Source organism: Ambystoma mexicanum, chromosome 8, assembly GCF_040938575.1.
Source record: "Ambystoma mexicanum isolate Mex_15411 chromosome 8, UKY_AmexF1_1, whole genome shotgun sequence".
In the NCBI taxonomy this organism is placed as follows: Eukaryota; Metazoa; Chordata; class Amphibia; order Caudata; family Ambystomatidae; genus Ambystoma; species Ambystoma mexicanum.
In genome coordinates this window covers 43,020,241-43,043,032 of record NC_090929.1, presented here as the reverse complement: position 1 = coordinate 43,043,032, position 22,792 = coordinate 43,020,241, and the positions used below count along the sequence as shown (strand labels likewise).

The 22,792-nt window shown below is 46.8% G+C and overlaps 2 protein-coding genes across 6 annotated transcripts in view; one reads left to right on the top strand and one right to left on the bottom strand.

The window, feature by feature from the left end:
• USP20 (ubiquitin specific peptidase 20) overlaps window positions 1-9,857 on the bottom strand; it is a 587,649-nt gene extending 577,792 nt beyond the window's left edge. For 4 of the 5 annotated variants that reach the window (XM_069609236.1, XM_069609235.1, XM_069609237.1 and 1 more), the window contains exon 1: window positions 9,164-9,857. In XM_069609236.1, the coding sequence (XP_069465337.1) occupies window positions 9,164-9,857 (694 nt within the window). Of the gene's footprint in view, window positions 1-8,132; window positions 8,215-9,163 lie in introns of those variants that run through there. The other variant, XM_069609238.1, reaches the window with a different exon arrangement.
• C8H9orf78 (chromosome 8 C9orf78 homolog) overlaps window positions 9,849-22,792 on the top strand; it is a 66,653-nt gene continuing 53,709 nt past the window's right edge. Inside the window, exon 1 of the mRNA XM_069609241.1 lies at window positions 9,849-9,979. Within this exon, the coding sequence (XP_069465342.1) occupies window positions 9,900-9,979 (80 nt within the window). The 5' untranslated portion in view covers window positions 9,849-9,899. The remainder of the gene's footprint in view (window positions 9,980-22,792) is intronic.

The window sequence follows — 22,792 nt, the reverse complement described above, 5'->3', positions numbered from 1 at the left end:
AGATGTATACACAATGTGCAGAGTGGCACTGGGGTGTGCATGGGTCAGACATGAAGTGAGAGGCCTGGGTGTGTGTGCATGCTGCAGATGTATACACAATGTACAGAGTGGCACTGGTGTGTGCATGGGTCAGAGATGAAGAGAGAGACCTGGTGTGTGTACATGCTGCAGATGTATACACAATGTGCAGAGTGGCACTGGGGTGTGCATGGGTCAGACATGAAGTGAGAGGCCTGGGCGTGTGTACATGCTGCAGATGTATACACAATGTGCAGAGTGGCACTGGGGTGTGCATGGGTCAGACATGAAGTGAGAGGCCTGGGCGTGTGTGCATGCTGCAGATGTATACACAATGTGCAGAGTGGCACTGGGGTGTGCATGGGTCACAGATAATGAGGGAGGCCTGGGTGTGTGTACATGTTGCAGATGTATACACAATGTGCAGAGTGGCACTGGGGTGTGCATGGGTCACAGATGATGAGGGAGGCCTGGGTGTGTGTACATGTTGCAGATGTATACACAATGTGCAGAGTGGCACTGGGGTGTGCATGGGTCAAACATGAAGTGAGAGGCCTGGGTGTGTGTACATGCTGCAGATGTATACACAATGTGCAGAGTGGCACTGGGGTGTGCATGGGTCAGAGATGAAGTGAGAGGCCTGGGCGTGTGTACATGCTCCAGATGTATACACAATGTGCAGAGTGGCACTGGGGTGTGCATGGGTCACAGATGAGGGAGGCCTGGGTGTGTGTACATGTTGCAGATGTATACACAATGTGCAGAGTGGCACTGCGGTGTGCATGGGTCAGACATGAAGTGAGAGGCCTGGGCGTGTGTACATGCTGCAGATGTATACACAATGTGCAGAGTGGCACTGGTGTGTGCATGGGTCAGACATGAAGTGAGAGGCCTGGTTGTGTGTGCATGCTGCAGATGTATACACAATGTGCAGAGTGGCACTGTGGTGTGCATGGGTCAGACATGAAGTGAGAGGCCTGGGTGTGTGTACATGCTGCAGATGTATACACAATGTGCAGAGTGGCACTGGGGTGTGCATGGGTCAGAGATGAAGAGAATAACCTGGTGTGTGTACATGCTGCAGATGTATACACAATGTGCAGAGTGGCACTGGGGTGTGCATGGGTCAGAGATGAAGAGAGAGACCTGGTGTGTGTACATGCTTCAGATGTATACACAATGTGCAGAGTGGCACTGGGGTGTGCATGGGTCAGAGATGAAGAGAGAGACCTGGGCGTGTGTACATGCTGCAGATGTATACACAATGGGCAGAGTGGCACTGGGGTGTGCATGGGTCAGACATGAAGTGAGAGGCCTGGGCGTGTGTGCATGCTACAGATGTATACACAATGTGCAGAGTGGCACTGGGGTGTGCATGAGTCAGACATGAAGTGAGAGGCCTGGGCGTGTGTACATGCTTCAGATGTATACACAATGTACAAAGTGGCACTGGGGTGTGCATGGGTCAGAGATGAAGAGAGAGACCTGGTGTGTGTACATGCTTCAGATGTATACACAATGTGCAGAGTGGCACTGGGGTGTGCATGGGTCAGAGATGAAGAGAGAGACCTGGGCGTGTGTACATGCTGCAGATGTATACACAATGTGCAGAGTGGCACTGGGGTGTGCATGGGTCAGACATGAAGTGAGAGGCCTGGGCGTGTGTACATGCTGCAGATGTATACACAATGTACAGAGTGGCACTGGGGTGTGCATGGGTCAGACATGAAGTGAAAGACCTGGGCGTGTGTACATGCTGCAGATGTATACACAATGTGCAGAGTGGCACTGGGGTGTGCATGGGTCAGACATGAAGAGAGAGACCTGGGCGTGTGTACATGCTGCAGATGTATACACAATGTGCAGAGTGGCACTGGGGTGTGCATGGGTCAGACATGAAGTGAGAGGCCTGGGCGTGTGTACATGCTGCAGATGTATACACAATGTGCATAGTGGCTATGGTGTGTGCATGGGTCAGAGATGAAGAGAGAGACCTGGTGTGTGTACATACTTCAGATGTATACACAATGTGCAGAGTGGCACTGGGGTGTGCATGGGTCAGAGATGAAGAGAGAGACCTGGTGTGTGTACATGCTTCAGATGTATACACAATGTGCAGAGTGGCACTGGGGTGTGCATGGGCCAGACATGAAGAGAGAGACCTGGGCGTGTGTGCATGCTGCAGATGTATACACAATGTGCAGAGTGGCACTGGGGTGTGCATGGGTCAGACATGAAGTGAGAGGCCTGGGCGTGTGTGCATGCTGCAGATGTATACACAATGTGCAGAGTGGCACTGGGGTGTGCATGGGTCAGAGATGAAGAGAGAGACCTGGTGTGTGTACATGCTGCAGATGTATACACAATGTGCAGAGTGGCACTGGGGTGTGCATGGGTCAGAGATGAAGAGAGAGAGCTGGTGTGTGTACATGCTGCAGATGTATACACAATGTGCAGAGTGGCTATGGTGTGTGCATGGGTCAGAGATGAAGAGAGACCTGGTGTGTGTACATGCTTCAGATGTATACACAATGTGCAGAGTGGCACTGGGGTGTGCATGGGTCAGAGATGAAGAGAGAGACCTGGGCGTGTGTACATGCTGCAGATGTATACACAATGTGCAGAGTGGCACTGGGGTGTGCATGGGTCAGAGATGAAGAGAGAGACCTGGTGTGTGTACATGCTTCAGATGTATACACAATGTGCAGAGTGGCACTGGGGTGTGCATGGGTCAGAGATGAAGAGAGAGACCTGGGCGTGTGTACATGCTGCAGATGTATACACAATGTGCAGAGTGCCATGCTGCAGATGTATACACAATGTACAGAGTGGCACTGGGGTGTGCATGGGTCAGACATGAAGTGAGAGACCTGGGCGTGTGTACATGCTGCAGATGTATACACAATGTGCAGAGTGGCACTGGGGTGTGCATGGGTCAGAGATGAAGAGAGAGACCTGGTGTGTGTACATGCTTCAGATGTATACACAATGTGCAGAGTGGCACTGGGGTGTGCATGGGTCAGAGATGAAGAGAGAAACCTGGGCGTGTGTACATGCTGCAGATGTATACACAATGTGCAGAGTGGCACTGGGGTGTGCATGGGTTAGACATGAAGTGAGAGGCCTGGGCGTGTGTACATGCTGCAGATGTATACACAATGTGCAGAGTGGCTATGGTGTGTGCATGGGTCAGAGATGAAGAGAGAGATCTGGTGTGTGTACATGCTGCAGATGTATACACAATGTGCAGAGTGGCACTGGGGTGTGCATGGGTCAGACATGAAGTGAGAGGCCTGGGTGTGTGTACATGCTGCAGATGTATACACAATGTGCAGAGTGGCACTGGGGTGTGCATGGGTCAGAGATGAAGAGAGAGACCTGGGCGTGTGTACATGCTGCAGATTTGTTTGTTTGTTTGTTTATTTATTTGTATGGCGCACCTTACCCAGGGGCAACAGGGCGCAGGCAAAAGATAATTCGAAGCTTACAGTGTTGCAGAAATATACACTTTGAAGTAGTAATAAAAATAATCAGAATTACAGGAATAAAAAATATACAAATCTTCATACATGCAAAGTCAATATCTATGCAGGGGTAAATATACAGATATGTACAGGGCTGTTAGAGACGGGTAATCCTGGAAAAATATTCAGGATTACAGGAATAAGAGGTATACAAGTCTTCAAAGATAAAAAGTCAATATCTATACAGGAGGTAAGTGTACAGAAGTATGCAGGGCTGTTAGAGGCGAGGGCAGAATCACGAACAAAAGTATCACTATCTATACATGGGTGTAGAAAGTGCAGCTAAATACCAGGGTTATTGGAGTTAAGGTGACTGATGAGGTGTCTTCTAAAGTGCAAGTATGGTTGGTCAGCTCTTAGGTTGTGTGGCAGAGAGTTCCAGAGCGTGGCAGCTTTCACCGGGAAACTGTTCCCCCAATGGTGGAGAGTTTGAATCTGGGAATTATCAGACGGTTGGAATTGATAGTTCTTGTTTGTCGGATGGAGGACTTTCTCTTTACCTTGTCCATCAGATAACTGGGGGCGGCATTGTTGAGGGCTTTATGGGTTAGGGAGGCCAACTTTAGTTTGATTTTGTTGTCTGTAGAGAGCCATTTCTGTTGGCGTCTAGTGGTTGAGATATGATCTCTCTTATTAATGCCAAGGGCAGCTCTCAAGGCATTGTTTTGTAAGATTTGGAGCCTGTGGATAATGGCTTTGTTGGCACCGCTATAGAGGGCATTACAATAATCAAGCCTAGATAGTATGAGTGCTCTTGCCAGGATCAGGCAGCTGTCATTGGATAGGAATGGTCTGCCTGCCCTTATTAATTTGCAAGTGTACGCAGTGGTAGATGCTAGTGAATTGACCTGTTTAGTGAATGACATAGTGGCATCCAGATAAAAGCCAAGGGTTTTTACTTCCCTGGATACTCTGATGAGATTGCCATCTATGTTGAATTCGGCATATTCAAGGCCTAGTTTGTTGATATTAGCAGGGGTACCTAAGATGATGAGCTCTGTCTTGTCATCATTCAGGCATAGACCATGAGATGCCATCCATGCCTGAATGATGAGATATACCCTATTCACCAACTCTCTGTCCTTACTGTGATCCCCTGAAAGTGGGAGGAGAATCTGAGTGTCATCAGCATAGTTAGTGTAAGTGACACCCAGATGGTCCAGATCGTCGAACAGGGGTTTGGTGAAGATGTTATATAGTGTGGGGGAGACGCATGAGCCCTGCGGGACTCCGCAAGTGATAGGAGAGGGGTCTGCTGCTGCTGAAGGGGAGAAGACTCTCATAGTTCTCTCACTCAGAAAGGATTCACTCCATTTGATAGCTTCTGGGGAGAAATGAGCAGCTGAGTCAAGGTGTCTGCAGAGGACCTTGTGGTCGACGAGGTCGAAAGCCGCGGAGAGGTCGAGTAAGAGGAGGAGTGCTATCTTGCCCTTGTCCCTCAGATCATCAATTTGGGTTTTCAGATCGATGAGGGCTGTTTCCGTGCCGTGTAATGGGCGGAAACCTGATTGTCTGGCGCCTAGTAACTTGTGTAGTTCTAGGTATTTTTGAATCTGGACATAGGCAACTTTGTCCAAGATTTTCAGTAGGAAGGGTACCGTTGTGATGGGTCGGTAGTTGGTGGGGATGAGGGGATCAAGCGTCTGTTTTTTGAGGAGGGGGAGCACCCAAGATTGTTTTAAGTTGGAAGGGATACTGCCTGAGGAGAAAGAGGCGTTTATAAGTTTAGAGATAAAGGGCGACAGGTCTCTGGCTGCGTCCTTTATTATGTGTGCAGGGCAGATATCGCCTTTACAGTTTGATGGTTTAAGAGAGAGGATGATTTTCTCAACCTCAAGGGTGGTGGTTTTAGAGAAGGTGAATGAGTTAGTGTGTGTACTTGGTGAGGCTTTGGGCGGAGATGTGGGAGGGTTAGTGAGGTTTAGGGAGTCTTTTTTTAGTTGAATTTTATTTTGTAGGGTGTTTATTTTATTTGCTAGTGCTTGTTGGATGTCTGTGCACCAGGTCTGGTTCTTAGTGCAGGTGTCGGGTGTGGCAATGGGTGACTCAAGTTCCTTCAGTATGGAGAAGAGCTCCTTCATACTTGAGTTGGAATTGGCAATGCGGATGTTATAGGAATTCCGTTTAGCTAAGCAGATTTCAGCTTTGTAATGACGAGAAATCGTGTCCAGGATGGCTTTCTTTTCACTGGAGGGGCATAATTTCCAATCAGCTTCACATTTTCGCTTTTTTAGGCGGAGGGCTTTGAGTTCGGGTGTGTACCATTTGTTTAAATGGGTTTTAGGCTTGCTGGTGTGAAGTTTGAGTGGGGCAATTTTGTCCATGGTAGTTAGCATGATTTTATTATATTCGTGAACTAGTGTGTTGGGATCTAGATTGTCTGGCAATGCGTTTAGGGTTGGAAGGATAGCTGGGATGATTTTTTCTATTGAGATATTTTTCTTGTTTCTTGTGAGGCAGGGTGGTGCCAGTGACACGGTTGTGGTAAGTGATCTAGAGGTCAATAGGTTAAATGAGACCAGCGAATGGTCAGTCCAAGGTAGTGGTGTGGTGGCGGAGATGACCGCTGAGCAATTAGCATCAGCAACCCAGTCTAGGGTTCTACCCTTCAGGTGGGTGGGTAGGTTGACTTTTTGTGAGAGTCCGAGTGATGAGATTGTATTGGCTATGGTAGAGGCATGTATATCTGCTGGGTCGTTGAACCCTAAGTTAAGGTCCCCTAGTAGCAGTAGTTGTGAAGTGGTTTTCGCATTGTTAGAAATTAGGTTGTGTAGATCTTCCTTGAAGGTTCCGAGTGGACCTGGTGGTCTGTAGATCAGGTGGATAGTGAGGGATTGGGTATTATTTATGGGGAGTTTGCCGGTGAGGGATTCACACGATTGCAGAGTTTGGGTCGGGGCTAGTCTAAGAGCTAAGCTTACTTTAGATATGATGGCGATGCCACCGCCCCGGTTACCTACCCGGTCCTGCCTAGATATAGTGTAGCCGTCTGGGATGGCCAGCATTAGAGATGGGCCTGCTGCATTGTGGAGCCACGTTTCAGTTAGACAATAAAGTCTAATTTGTCTTTGATAATTAGGTCTGCTATATCATGGGCATGTGCGACCAATGATCTGGTATTGAGGAGAGCTCCTTTGTAGGAATGTACATCCGTTTTTACCGAGATGTTTGTATGAATGATAGGTTTGGACTTGGTTGTGGGGATAGTGGTGCCTTTGGTAGAACTTTTGGCTTCGCATTTGGAATCAGACAGGAATCTTCGGGGTGGCTTATAAAGTTTAGAGAGTCTAGCGCGAAGTTTGTTGTTTCTTTCGGTGGTAGTGCAGGGGTGGGAGGCAAAAGTTGTAGGTCCTGACTTGCAATGATATCTTGGGTAGGAAGGGTCAGGATAGTACCTAGTTGTGTAGGAGTCGTTGGTGAGACTAGTGCCTGGCTGGGGATGGGGGGCTCCTGAGTCAGTATCCTGGATGGGAAAGTCTGGGGATGCGGGCGTGGCCATTGCACAGAAGATGAGTAATATAGTTAGCATTTTCTGCAGTACTGCGCTGGCGTTGTGTGAGCAGAGTGGGAGTAGCAATGTAGGTGTTATCTGAGAGATGGGGTAGGCAGGGCGAGAAGCAATACAAACACGTACAGTTCAATTCGGGCAGGGCCGTAAAAGTGCAGTATGCAGATAGGGCAGTGACATCTAGATTCGGTTTGTGATCAGGGGGTGAACTTTGGATTGCGGTAGGAACTCTGTGGGCTCTGGGAGGACAAAGGTGGCTTTGTAAACAGAATATGCGCAGGAATAGTGGTAGGCAGCAAGTATGCGGTGGGGTAGCACCTAGATTCAAAATAGCACAATTAGGCAAAAGTGCAGTGGGGTAACACCTAACTTCAAATAGCACAATTTGGCAAAAATGCAAAGGGGTAACACCTAGATTCCAAATAGCACAATTAGGCAAAAATGCAGTGGGGTAACACCTAACTTCAAATAGCACAATTAGGCAAAAATGCAGTGGGGTAACACCTAACTTCAAATAGCACAATTTGGCAAAAATGCAAAGGGGTAACACCTAGATTCCAAATAGCACAATTAGGCAAAAATGCAGTGGGGTAACACCTAACTTCAAATAGCACAATTAGGCAAAAATGCAGTGGGGTAACACCTAACTTCAAATAGCACAATTTGGCAAAAATGCAATGGGGTAACACCTAGATTCCAAATAGCACAATTAGGCAAAAATGCAGTGGGGTAACACCAAACTTCAAATAGCACAATTAGGAAAAAATGCAGTGGGGTAACACCTAACTTCAAATAGCACAATTAGGCAAAAATGCAGTGGGGTAACACCTAGATTCCAAATAGCACAATTTGGCAAAATGCAAAGGGTAACACCTAACAGTCCTGTGGTGCACACGTGTTATGCACTTTGGTTACTATTTCCTGGGGTGTCACAGACACACATAGTGCTGGAGACAATGGGTAGCTGGGGGTAGTGCAGTAGTGTTGGCCAAAAGTTACCTGGAATAAGATGGGCACAGGGTATGGCAGAGGGCAGAATCAGGCATAAACAGGCACAGAAACAGGTGGCAGCGTTGGCTTACCTGGAGCGGTAAGGGCAGAGTTCCTGGCCCCTGGCTCCTATGGTACAGTGGCACTGCGGTGTGCATGGGTCAGAGATGAAGAGAGAGACCTGGGTGTGTGTGCATGCTGCAGATGTATACACAATGTGCAGCGTGGCTCTGGTGTGTGCATGGGTCACAGATGACGAGGGAGGCCTGGGTGTGTGTACATGTTGCAGATGTATACACAATGTGCAGAGTGGCTCTGGTGTGTGCATGGGTCACAGATGACGAGGGAGGCCTGGGCGTGTGTACATGCTGCAGATGTATACACAATGTACAGAGTGGCACTGGGGTGTGCATGGGTCAGACATGAAGTGAGAGGCCTGGGCGTGTGTACATGCTGCAGATGTATACACAATGTGCAGAGTGGCACTGGGGTGTGCATGGGTCACAGATGATGAGGGAGGCCTGGGCGTGTGTACATGCTGCAGATGTATACACAATGTGCAGAGTGGCACTGGGGTGTGCATGGGTCACAGATGATGAGGGAGGCCTGGGCGTGTGTACATGCTGCAGATGTATACACAATGTACAGAGTGGCACTGGGGTGTGCATGGGTCAGACATGAAGTGAGAGGCCTGGGCGTGTGTACATGCTGCAGATGTATACACAATGTGCAGAGTGGCACTGGGGTGTGCATGGGTCACAGATGATGAGGGAGGCCTGGGCGTGTGTACATGCTGCAGATGTATACACAATGTGCAGAGTGGCACTGGGGTGTGCATGGGTCACAGATGATGAGGGAGGCCTGGGCGTGTGTACATGCTGCAGATGTATACACAATGTGCAGAGTGGCTCTGGTGTGTGCATGGGTCACAGATGATGAGGGAGGCCTGGGTGTGTGTACATGCTGCAGATGGGGCGGTGCTGTGACTCGGGAGGGCATCTTGGGCGCGCCTTCTCTCCCCCCTCCTCCAGTAAGTTGTTATCACTCAGCAGGCCAGCCTGGGGCAGCCTACTCCCCCGCCCCAGGCGGTGTGCACCTGTCACCTTCCTCCGGCCGCACTCACCTGTCCAGGGCGCGACCCCTCCTTGCCCTCGTTGGTTTCTGCCGATCCCTGGCTCCGCCCCCTCCCGGTGACAGGGGGCGGGCGTCGCGGGTGACGTCAGGGCGGGAGGCGGCGACTCCTGCGGCCCTGGAAACAGAAGCTGGACTACTTCCGAGGACCCCGCTGACATCTTAGGGAGGAGGCTGCGCGCGCAGCGCCCGAGGAGCGGGGCAGCGGGCAACTGTTGCGCACCCGGACTCTCAGATAAGCGACGACGGCGCCCTTCACGGAGTGAGAAGCGGCAGGCAGACGCTGGGGGAGAGGGGCTCTCCCACCCCACCTCCCCCACAATGCAGTGGGAGGGACCGGCATACAGAGGCCTCCTCCTCAGACCCTCAACAACATGGCCGCCTCGCGGACTTGGTAGCGGCTCGCGCGCAGGCGCGCCGCCGGTGACGTCATCTTTCCGCGCGCGGGGTGGGCGCGGCGAGGTGACGCGCTGCTGTAAACAGTAGCAGTCAGGTGGACTGGAGTCTTTTCCGAGGACTTCCCGCAGTGAGGCAGGGCCGCAGGGGCTCCCCCGAGAGAAGGACCCGGCAGAGGCCCACGCGGGGGGTGAAGGGGCGGCCAGTGAGGCAGAGGCCCGCAGTGACAGGGAAGGGAAGGGGACAGCGTGGGAGACAGCGCCGCCCCTGCAGGGCCGCAGCGCAGGCATGTGAACCCGGGCTCCGAGAGGGCAGAGGCGGCGCAGCTGAACATGCCTGCGGGGAAGAACTTCCGCCGCCGGCGAGCGGACTCCTCAGATGAGGAAGAGGACCAGGTCACGCAGGTGGTGAGGTGAGCAGGCGGTCCGTGTGTGGGTGCAGCCCCCCCTCCCTGTGCTTCCACTGGTCCTGCTCCTCTGGCTTGGGCGGGCTACACCCGTTCCTGGTCCTTCTCTCTCTTTCTCGCGGTGTTCCCTGAGGCTCCTATAGATGGTCGTGGGGCCGGTGGCAGGCACAGGTGCTTTTGGTGGGGAATTGAGACAACAGGACTTCCATTGTTGTAGTCTGCAGCTGTTCTGTCACATGTTTGGCTCGTCCTCTTCTTCCTACTGACAGATGTTATCCATCAGCGGTGATTATTGGATAGGAGGCTTGAGCCTCATTACTCCATTTTCTTGGGTTGAGTGTGTACTCGTGGGTTGACTTCTTTGCGGCCTGTGTACACTTGTCACATTATGGCTGGTTTCACATCGTCTTTGCAGTGATGGGCCGCGGTCGAAAGGTTTTGCAGTGGTGGCAGAGTGTAGTATTGTATCTATCTATTTGCACTGGGTGCACACAGTGCTGCTAGTGGAATACAGCTATGTCATATGGAATGTGATGGGACCTGAGAGTTCCAGGAACTAGAGTTGGTAACACAGGATGGGAGAACCTGACTGAAAGGATGTCATCTGTTTAGCTCTCTGCCCCTTTCTATATAGCTAGCCCTGTAACTCTGTAACTTATAAATAAACTCACTCCTTTTATATATACTGGTCTCCTGTGCCTTACCTGAACCCAGATGTCTTCTTACCATTCCCGATACTACAAATGGCGACGAGGATGGGATTAACAGGCGGTTGCTGGTTCCAGTTGGACTGATTTAAGTTTGCCTGTTGATCCCAAGATAAAAGGACCCGATGATGGAAATTCTGATGACTCCTGGCATCATAAAAATGCTTTTGGCAGAGGTCCATGATGAGCCCAGCAGTGGCACAGCCCAGCGCCTGATTCCAGTGAGATGACTTCATACATCAGCCTACACAAGGTATAAGTCCTGCTATTTTTGTATCTATATGGCAGGCAGCCGGCACACAATCAATTGAGGAGCATCCGTATCAATTAAGGTACTGTGCGGCATGCCTGGGGAGTTGCAGCAGCGTTTAATTAAGGGCTAGGGTGCCCTTTGTGGCTGCCGAGTTACAGGGCTATGGAAGGATTGAGATTCCCCTTTGTATGCTGCTGCTAATAAAGTACTGTGCGTTTATGTGCAGCGCTGATGGGAAATGTGCTATTCTCTGCACCAAAGTACTATGAATACTCGGTTATCATTGCCGTTGTGCGTGGCATTTTATTTCTGAGACTGTGCCAAATACTATGAAAACGTTTTATGGAGACAACGCTGTGCTAGTATAAGCAATGTTGTTTACTTGGAACCTGATTGTGAGCTGTGAGATTGGACCGCTGTATAGAGCGAGCACAGCACGACTGTTGTGATGCCATACGCAGCCCCGTGTTGATGGCCAGCTGCAAAGAAATGATGACGTTAAAGAATGCTGAAAGGGTGTTGGCGAAGCCCCGAATTCTACTGTGCGAGTGTTCCAGGCATGACATTGTTTTCCGTATTATGATCCTGAGGACAGAGGCAGTTGAACGTCACGATTGGAATTGTTCGTTTTCAAAGCTGTGTGAGGTTCACAGAGCTTTGAAATGCATCAGAAAAAAATCGAGGAAAGGTCCTTACAGCGCGTTGTGCGTGATGACATATACAGGAAGGAAAACATGATCCGTTGGAAGCTAAGTGAGCAATACATGATCCTGGGAAAAAAATTAACAACGTTGTCACCTGTTTCAACGTGTCTTTTAGTTGTGGCTGCGTGTGTTTAACCAGCCGACAGCACATTTTTAATGGATTTTGGATGTTGCAGTGCCGTGACCGTCATTGTCATGAAGGATATTTATAAAATGAATGCCGATCCGTTTGCTGCTGTAGTTAGTGTGTTGGCAGTACTTCATGGAGAAAGTGACGAATTGACAGGTACTGTGTTTTTATAAACCGCACCGCTGCCGAGACAAGGTTAAAGGTTAATGATTTACTTCGCCATTAACCTGCCAGAAATTATTTATGATACAAAATGAAGGGGGCATTAGCAATGCCTTCCACACTAATGAAAGCAGTGTTTATTCCACGTGTAATTCATGGACATTTTACTTTTAAGTACAGAAATGTTTCTGGCTGATGTTTCATGTGTATTTTATGCACTTCAATCTATTTAAATGTTTAATAGTAATGACATTTTATAATGCTTGCAACTAATAGGAACCAGTCAGTGTTGCCATAATCAGAATGTTTAGGGTATGTGCCACGGTAATATGTTACTTTGTATTGATGCATATGCCAATATTTTGAAGGGTGACTGGGTGTGATTGAATTTACTACATGAGGATGAGTGGGTGTATTTATGCATAACACTATATCTAACCAACAAACAACACAAAGAAAAAAAAAGTTTTTTTCTTGCGTGTAGTGTTTAACAATATTATAGGATTTACAGGTCTTCAAATGCTGCATTTCATATATATTTGCAATGCATATTGATATTTTAAATGTGTTATCAATCAAAAGGGGAAATATGTTCAATAATGATATATTATCCATGATGTGGATTGTAATAAATATAATTGAAGTGGCACAGCATCGTTCTGATGCCATGTTATAGTATAATATTTTGGCACAGCATCGTTCTGATGTCATGTAATACATGAGTGAAAATAATGAGTGATTTTCATGTTAAATGAGAGAGCCCTATGGTTAAATGTGACACAGATGTTGCGTGGTATGTATACAATTTTTTGGGCATATTACTTATGGCATGCATATGAATATTTTACCGGTTTAGATCCTTGGCCTAACATGTTTTTTAAACCTTGGATGCTTTCATTTTTTTGGCTGCATTCAAAACAATTTTGTTTTCAAAGATCTTTTGCACTTGGACTCAGATCTGATCAGTCTCTGTCGCGGTGTATTCTCTTCTCGCGCTGTTCTTTTCCAGCTGCGTTGTTTTAATGTGATCTTTGTTTTGTGAGTTTTCTTTTCTGCATTTTCCCACTTTTCATTGTTTCTTATGGCAGGGTGTGTATGTGAACATGTGATGGCACAAACCACAGGTGTTTCGGAGAGGAATGGTGGTGTATGTAGTTATGCAGTTATGGTTGTGAGGCAAATGTAATGTTGATAAGGATAAAATATAAGAGGTTCATATGAATGTTAGATAGTTCCTGATGGTTGCGTGAGTACGTGGTTGTGCTGGGTGTGGCAGACCCTTGTCTCCATGTGGCAGGTGGAGTGGGAGGAGATACGCTTTGATGGTTGAGAGTGTGGCAAGGAACGTATGTGCTCGCAAGTGGCAGTTGTGGGTGCACACAGTGCTGCTAGTAGAATACAGCTATGTCATATGGAATGTGATGGGACCTGAGGGTTCCAGGAACTACAGTTGGTAACACAGGATGGGAGAACCTGACTGAAAGGATGTCATCTGTTTAGCTCTCTGCCCCTTTCTATATAACTAGCCCTGTAACTCTGTAACTTATAAATAAACTCACTCCTTTTATATATACTGGTCTCCTGTGCCTTACCTGAACCCAGATGTCTTCTTACCATTCCCGATACTACACAGAGAGTCTTCTAATCAGAGAGTTTGAGTTATGAAGTTCTTACTCAGCTTTGCTAGATGTTCGTCCAACATCTCGATGTCCAGGTCTCTGTGAAGGTCTGCTATCCTTGTGAAGGTTGGAGCTCCAGACGATATCCGCAGGACCTTGTTCTGGACTGAAGACTCTTCCGGTGTTGCTCATGGCAGGTCATCCATGCTGGGGAGGGATACGTCAGGGTAGGTCTGATGATCACCTTGTAGATGTTGATCTTTGCCCGGAGGGGCATGGACTTGGTCTTCAGGGGTAGGTACAGTGCTGCCATCTTTCCTGAAAGATGCTCCTTTTATTAGCATGTCATGGCCCATCTTAAAAGGGCAATACACTTGGGAGGGTCACACATAAAACGGATATGGGGTGTATCGGCACCAGTTTGTTTACTCCTTTAAAAATAGGCAAATACTTCCAATAAAAAAATGTGAAATGGACTTATAGCTTTCACCCAAACGGATGCATGGATGTGTTTGGACCAGTCGGTTCATCTAGTAATAAAGGACGACATGACTATAATTATTGAAAAAGGCATCTTTATCTTTTAATTTCCTTGAATCACTTGGTGCAAAGATTTCTCACAAAAATATTTATTTTACAGTTTAACATATTTTTACTCATTTATGAAATACTGCCATTGGGGATGCGACTTATTTTTTTCCTCCCTAAAAATCATTTTACTCCCGAAATGGGGAAGCAAATGCTACCACCTCCAGAATCTTATTGCACTGGGGCCCCCTGCCATTTTCATCATATCCCATTCCTCTTGCCTACATTATCTCGTCTTTTGGTCTCCCCTATCCCCCTAGCCTTTAAAATAGTTTAATACAAAAACTTTTAGCAAAACCCCTCCCATTAGAGATCAAACGTTTTTGTCCTGAACCTAGATCATTACTGCCGCTTCTCTGCCTTTTGGACCAAGACAATTCTCTAATCGTGACAATCGTCAAGTTACTTTTATCCCTCTCAGGAGTATTACCCATCCAGCCGAGAGGGAGGGAGCAGATTTCACAAGTGACCTCAGTTTGTTTAAGCCTGGACATTGAGTGCAGCGGTGGGAAAGATGTTCCCAGACACCTGGTTCCTTTTTATAAAGCCATCAAGATGGAGTTTCTAAACTCCGTCCCGCTCTTGTCATAATTTTCTCCATTGTCTGGTACTGGTTAAGTCTGATCCTCATCACCTGTGTTCTAAAGTAGCCATCTGGGAATATTTTGATATATTCTGAAATATCTCCATATGCTCTCTTGTTAGTTAGCTTCCTCGAGTCGGAATCCAATCTCTTTCCCATAGCTTTTTCTTAACTTTAGATGGGTTAACTAACAGTTTTTCAATGGAGGACCCAAAATCTTCTAGCAGAGATCTACGGGACTGATCCAGAGCGCCCCCACCGCACTATTCCCCAACACTATTTTGGCTTTTATTAATCTGAAGATCAGAAGGGAGTTAGGCTCTGAATACTCCGAATACTATCATATTCCAGTCTACTACTCCCTTCAGTGAGATCAGCCCCATCTCTCTTCTAATTATCTGGTTTGGAGTTGACTGGGGAAGTCCCAGCACTCTTTTCGAAAAACGTCCTTCTATTAACAGCCATTGTTTTGCTGGAATGGTTGAGCGTCGGCACCACTTTTTTGATCTATAGAACTCAATGAAGGGGATTAAAGAGAAGCGACAGAATCTTCACCTCTAAATGTTGGCTTGGTTTGCCGTGGCATCTTTGTGTTTTTTTTTTTTTTTTTTGCGTCAGAATTTGAGCAGTTTTTGGTTGGTGTAAACATTTTTACAGATTCGTGACTCCCATATATTTTAAGGAGTCGACACCTTCAATTTTAACACGCCCTAACCGCCAGGTGAATAAGTTGTTGCATAGACGTTTCCTACTAATTCCATCAAATGCCCTTCATCGACAAATGCAATGTCGTTTTTTTTTTATTCCTTTCTTGAGTTCTACACATCAGTAGCAAAAGAAGAAAGATTGGAGGGGTCCCCAGTCCTTTAGTGAAGCCGAATTGTAAAGGATCTAGTCAACCTTCAGTCGGCGCCCACTTGCACATACTCTGTAGGAGGAGAGTGGCATAGTTTCACTAATACATCAAGTAGTGCAATTGGGCAGTAGTTGTTGGGATTGCTTCTGTCTCCGCTCTTGTGAATTAGAACCACAGTTGCCTCTTGCCAGGAATTATGTACATGTCTCGATTGCAAGACCTGTTTCAGAATCGGAGCCCATTGCTCTGGATTATTCTTTGAGCATCACATTTGAGAGGCCGTCTGGGCCCGGTGCTCAGTTTTTTGATTGCGTCATCAAAGTGATCAGGTCATCTACATCGTGGCCGCACATGTGATCTTGTCTGCTGTATGCCATTCTGCAAACAGGGACGAAAAGAAATGGACCCAAGAGCTTTCTGCAACTCCGTTTATCAATGATAGATTCTTACAAGCCCCCGTTTGAATATATGATATGGCAGATGGTGTCTCTCTGGATCATCTTTCATGTGGCCCCTTATCCAGTTGTTGTAGGCTTTCTTTAGACTAATCACAGCTTCCCCAGCTGAGGGTGATTGTACTCACTTGGGCGTATCCAAAGCTTTCCTTGGGGCTCTTTTTCCGCCACCTCTTTGTCGCGGCATCTTGGTGGCCTGGTTTTGGCCCCACGAAATGTGCACTCTGCACCTGATATGGGGCTATCATCTGCACATTTTGAGCAGGTTATGATCACTCGCCTGAGATGGTGTCACTTCAAAGGACGTTAGTAGCTCACTAAGGTCTCTTGTGACAAAAACAAAGTATTACCGCAGATTGGAGTCCCTGCTGACAGGTTGGCTGGCACTGTTTGTTCTTTTCAAAATGGCCATTCAAAAAGTGGCGATTGCGAGACTTCGTTAGCAAAGTCCAAGGTTTACCTCTGCGCACTGAATTAAGGCTGGCTGTACTAATGCTGCCATGCTTAGCAGCGTTTTTGCTCCCGCGTGAGGAATTAAAATACCTACAACCGGCTTTTGATTGAGTAAACCGGGCATTATTATGGAACAAACTGATAAAATGGAAATGCCCGGCTGACCTGTTGCAAATGGTAATCCAGCTTCACTCGAACACTTCAATCAAAGTCTGCTTGAATGCCAATGGTGACTTATCAAAAGAAATAAAGACCGAACGAGGCGTCAAGCAAGGCTGCCCTTGGGGGGGCAGTCCTAATGTTTATTACATCGCTGATATGCCTGACACGCTGTCTGATTGTAATATCTTTCCACCTAAGATCAATGGTCACTACCTGAGCTGTGCAACCTATGCAGAGGAAGTCGTGTTAATGGATGTCACGCATATTGGTCTCCAGCGATTGATAACAGAATTAGTCCAATACCTCAAAGTGAACAACGTGGAGCTCAATGTCAAGAAAACGTTCGTTTTCGTAACCCAGCTGGGAAAGCGAGGGGGGAAAAACTGTAAATGGTCGGCTTCAGAAGAAAGACTTGAATAAACAAACTAATCGTTATCTTGGGATAATCTTTAATACATCAATAAGAGTGGGAATGGATCAAAGACCTAAAAGTAAAAATGACAAACCTTTCCCTTCAAGGTACTAAATTACATCGTAAATATGGTACATTTACACTCTTGTCGGTGATTCCAAAAAGAGGTACCAGCAATTACTTTTGGTACTGAAGCAGGCCCGAATATCAACATTAATATATGGAATCAGCTAGAAGGTAAATTCTGGCGCAAGGGCCTTCACTTCCCACAAAACTTCAGGGTTCAAAATTGATGGGAGCTGGAAGCTATTTAGCTCTTGCTTGTTGCCTAGAAGAGTCTGGTTAGCTTGATACCAACATCTATCAGGAACTACTGTTGATACCCTGCCCAACTGCTGGTGAATATGCACACTTATGTGAATTTAATTCTGTACGTTTCTATAAATAAACACTAGGGCACACCGATGTAACATTTAAAGCATTAGTGGTCATACATGATGGACACAATGATATGTTTGTATCTTATGTGGAAGATAGCTTTACGGAACTCTTATTTGCAAGCTCCTAGTCCCAACTGGTCACTTGCTAATGCTGGATACCCAAGAGCTACTTTTAGCTCCCCCTTATCCAATTTGTAATTTCGATCCCTGTAACCCCTTTTTAGAGGGGTTACCGGGATCTTGCCTGCCTGCCTCTACCCCACCAAATCTTGCGCTTTTTAACATTGTAAGGACCACTGCTTCCTTATTTTTAAGGCTACTAAGCTCCTAGTCTCTTCTCTTTCTCCGCTTGTCTTCTTCTTGGTCTTCCTGCCTCACACCCTGCTCCCCTTTGCCCCATGTATCATGCCTCTCTCCTCGTGACTCCATTTCTGCTGCCTTGGAGAATCTCCACTGGCTTCCTTTCGAGTCTTGTCTTTAATTTTCTTTGTATTGTTTTTAAAACCTGGTCCTGCTCCTCTTAACCTTGCCTCACTTATCTCATTCTATACTCATTCTCTCCACTCTCAATCCTTTTTTCTTCTATCTGTTTGTAAAGACTGGAGGGTGGAAGCGCAGAGTACCCCAGCCACGCTTCTCTATAGGGTAGCTATGGACGAGCAGTCGATGCTTTAAACTCTCAGGATGTGATGCAGACTGGTTCTTTACAGTGTAGTCCCCAAGCACCCATAAAGGAATGTCGACACTATTAGTGAAAACACTGTTATTTATATAAATAAATACCTGGAAACCAATGTACCTGGAATAGAGTTCAACCTTGGGTTGTCGACAGATCCTTCTTGAGCGACTCCCTTTAAGGCAGGCGCCACGGATGGTTGAGATCCCTCGAAGAAATGATCAACAAGGCCTCGAGACGTCCGCTTTGGTCCTGGTGGTGCTTGTCGACTATCAGTCAGGGATGTCCTGTGAGGATGAGGTGTGCAGGGCACCTCTGACGATAGTTGGCGCACTGAGGAACTTTGGCCCAGCAAGGGTGTCGGGTCGTCCTGCGTCTCTGCGGTCTGTGTGGCGGGAAACCCACCGGCAGATGCTCCTCGGCGGCCTCGACTTTCTCCGGCGGGACAAAGCAGTCAGCGGTGCTGGCGAGAGCGTCCTTGAATTCAAAGTGTCTTAATCATTGGAACGTTGCGGCTCTGGTCATCGGTGGCTCGGCGTCAAGCGTTTCCTGCTTCTGGGCAACACATCTTCGATGGGCCTCTAGTGGTGATAGCAAACCTGGTCGACGACGGGCGGCTGTCCGGTGCTTCTCTTCGTTCTCCTCTGTGGTCCCCGGTCAACAGTCTTTCAAATACTGGCTTCCAGGGCGCTTCGGCAAAGGTTAGCGGTGCACTGTGGTCCTTCATAGGCTTAGGAAGAGCAGGTCCTCTCTTGGATCTGTTTCGACGGCACAACAACTTTCGGATTGCGGTGAAGGTAACGGCAGTCGACCTTCTTCGGGCTCGGCTTCGAGATTAAACATCAGTTTCAACTTCAGCTTCTGAACGATTTCCATCAGTGAGAGGCCCCCAGATATATTGTTGATATCCAATTCACTCTGCTGGGTCACACTCGGGCAACCAATCATTCAGAAGGGCATTCATGCAGCCAATCGGGCTCACAGGGCATTCAGGCCATTCTTCTCCATCCATCACAACGTGGATTTGGACAAGCACTCTGCCATTCCGCACTCCACACTGCATTCATACCAGTTTCAGGCATGACTGTCTCAGTCGTGTCAAACACCAGATACTAGACAACCATAACATGAAATGCGTTTTGTCACACACTGTACCCACAACATAGTTATTGGGAGGGCTCCAGCCAGTCTGGCCTGGACCTCCGATTTCCGCCCCCAACTACCATATATGGAACTTGCACCCAACAGCCAGTCAGGGGGAAGGGATGGAGTCTGGGCTTCCCGGGACTTCGGGAAATATAGTGTAACAGGCAATAGACAGCAAGAGGCCACAGGGGCCATTTTGTCTGCTATCGGGGAATCAACTGATTCCAATGGCAGGGGTGGGTATCCCAAAATGGAGGATACTCTGCACCTGTCAAATTCAGCATGGAGCTGCTACCAGCCCATACCCTGCTCTGTGGGTCCCACACAGGTGCCTGAAAACATACACTACAGTGTTGTACTCCCACCCATGGGTGCCATAAGGGTATCGCAAGGGTCTGCTCATCTAACCAAAAAGAGGAAGAGCCGCACCGCCAGGAGTTCCACATTGACTCCTGCATGGAAAACGAGACAGAACATACATGATAAAGCAATAAAGGACAAGGATATGGCGGCCCTGTCCCTCCGATGCATTTCCAGCATCACACTGTTCCACGCCCTCCCTGTGCCTTTTCCGTTCTCCCTGTTGGCTCCTAAACACTGGATTGCTCTCGCTTCCTTCTCTTTCCTCTTTTTCAAAGATCAGGTCGGTGTTAGTTTTCATGTACCTGTGTATTACTTTTAATTTTTTTATTGAAACGCCAGCCTGATATGCCTCCATGCAAGCATTTTTGGCATCAGACTTTTATTACCATCTATCCATATATACCAAAAATTCCCAAATTCTCTAAAACTATAACTATTTCATGGATCCACCTTGGATGGTCCAAAATAAAGAAATCTTGTTTCAATTAAAAATTCATTTCAAGTCGTAAAGAGTCCATGTAATTAACTACGGCACAGCTTAGTTTGATACAATGTCCGGCTGCCGCATATGACCACCAATCTCGACTATTGCAATCCACCTGAGTATAGTCTCCCTGATGCTGCATCCGTTTTGTGATGGTTTCCTTACATCTGGTAAGGAGATGTTCGGAAGTTTCGATTTCACAGTGACAAAAGCGACATAGATTATCCTTTTGCTTCTTTAAAGTGACGCCTCCACACCATTTCTTTTGTTTTAACTGCGTTTAAACGGAACCGTAGAGACTGCTCATGATGGTGTTGAGATGGACAGTTTTTTTAGATAGATGCTTGTAACATTTAGCTTGTGTCCCGATTCCAGCGTCTAAGGTGGTCGGCATCAAGAGACGTCGATCGTTGTTTGAAATCCAGCACCATTGTTCAAACTTTTTTTTGACAGATTGTGGTCTCATCAACAAGTCATTCAAATTGTGATCAGCAGTGACCAGAATTGACAACATGATTTGTTTCCACTCCTCTAAAAGTTTCGATTTCCCCATATCACTTATTGCGGAGAAAATTTGAAATGCAGGAGCTGTTGGAGTCAAGTTCATCTTGCGCATTGCTGTTAGAGACTTCCACATTACATGGGAGTGTAGAGAATTTAATTTGAATCATCGAGATGTAAGTAGGAAGCTTCAGAACACGCCGCCAAAAAATTCCTTACAGCTTTTGCCAGAACGAAACATCTATGTTCCAGCCAGCTTCTGAACCGAAAATGATTGCTGGGACCACCTTTTGGGTGTAAAAGGTCAAGACCGGTGCTAAAGTGAACTTGCCGAAACTTCTATTCAGGAGTTGTCCCTGAATGCTGAATTGAGTCATTCGGTTGACCATGTCGACCTTCCAGTGATGTTCATGCACTGAGTTGTTAAAGGTGATTCCCAGATATCTAATTGAGTTGACTACATCAAGACGGTTATCGTCAATTTTCCACTTTTTTTTTTTTTTTTTTTAAGCGGCTTTGGCCAATGATGATCTTAGTTTTTTGGATGTTTAACTCTAGGTCATTGTTTTTCAAATAATTGTGAAGATTTGTTAGTTGACGTTGTAGACCTATCTGGGTCCTGTCCAGTAGGACCATGTCATCAGCATATATTATGCATCCTAATTCATTGTTTAATTTTGGTAGAAATCATCGCACATTTTTGCGATGAGCAGGGATGTCAGAAATGAACAATTTGAAAGGTTCGGTAGCTAAAGGGCAACCCTGTTTCACACCCAAGCTTGTTGGTATCTGCTTGGATAGGGTGCCTTGATTGTTTAGTCTTATGCTGATGGTGGTTTCTGTGTGTAGTGCTCTGATTGGCTCAACCCGATTTCTGGGACAATTCCAATCTTTCATTTTTGCCACAGTTTACTTCGATTAACGCTATCAAAGGCTCCCCTCAGATCGATGAAAGCTAGATATAGTCTCGTCTTTGCCTTTAGACTTTCGAGTTTAAGAATGCTTAGTATCAGCAGGTTTACCTCCACCCCCACACCTTTTGTAAAACCTGTTTGCCGAATGTCCAAAATTTGCTCTGACGTTGACCATACAGCTAGCCTTTGTCGTAAGAAGGAGGCGAACATTTTTCCTATAGTATCAAGCAGGGCAATCGGGCGATAGTTGGTTGGATCAGCCCGATTGCCCTTTTTGTAGATTGGCACGATGATGGCGTCGCGCCAGGATTCGGGAATCGTTGCTGATGTAGACAAACGTGCAAACAAGAGTTCAATAAAGGTAGCCCATTGCTCCTCGTTCTTTTTCAGCATCATATTTGATATTAAATCTGGGCCTGCTGTGTGAGAACTTTTCAATGTCCGTATGGCAACTCTAATATCTTCCACTGTTATTTGGAGTTTCCAAGATGTCAACGCGTGTGCGGGTTCTCTCGTGTCCTCGTTAGATGCTTTGCAGAAAATATTGGAAAAGTGTTGTTCCCATGTATCGGCATCAATCCCATTAGATGGTGTTGAGTGGAGCTTCGAGTTACCTGCATTCAGGATTGCCCAGATTTCCCGAGTTCTTTTGGACTAGATGCTTCATTAGATGCTCGGCTTTGTCTTGCTCAATTATTGATTTTTTTTTTTTTTTGTTCTTTGTTTTTTTATTTTTTTTGTTTCGTTTTATTTTTTGCAATTTCAACCAATTACGATATTTTTGACGACGTGTACGAATTGCGTCTTTGGTTACATTTGCATCGCTAGCTGATTTGCAAGACTTCTTTAGGGTTCTTGCATCACGTCTCGACGCCTGTTTGGCTTGGGTCAAGATTATAGATGAGAGGCGTTTGTTTGGAGCCCATTGCGCGATCAGAGCCTTTAACTGTGGTGAAGTCAGAAAGCAAAGGTGCGTAATTTACGGACAAATCTGTGTTCAGACACCATTTCTTGGTTAGTTTCTCAATCCCGGGACTATCAATCCTAAAACGGTTTCCGCCGCTGTTTACGGAAATTGCCAGGTCGTATTTTCTTTGCTCAGCTGTCCATTCCACCGTATAGGCCAACCGAAGAAGGTTGTGGTCGCTACTTGACATTGAACTTATTGACAATGTCAGGTCGCTCTCAAATAGATTTTGTGGTACCCAAAA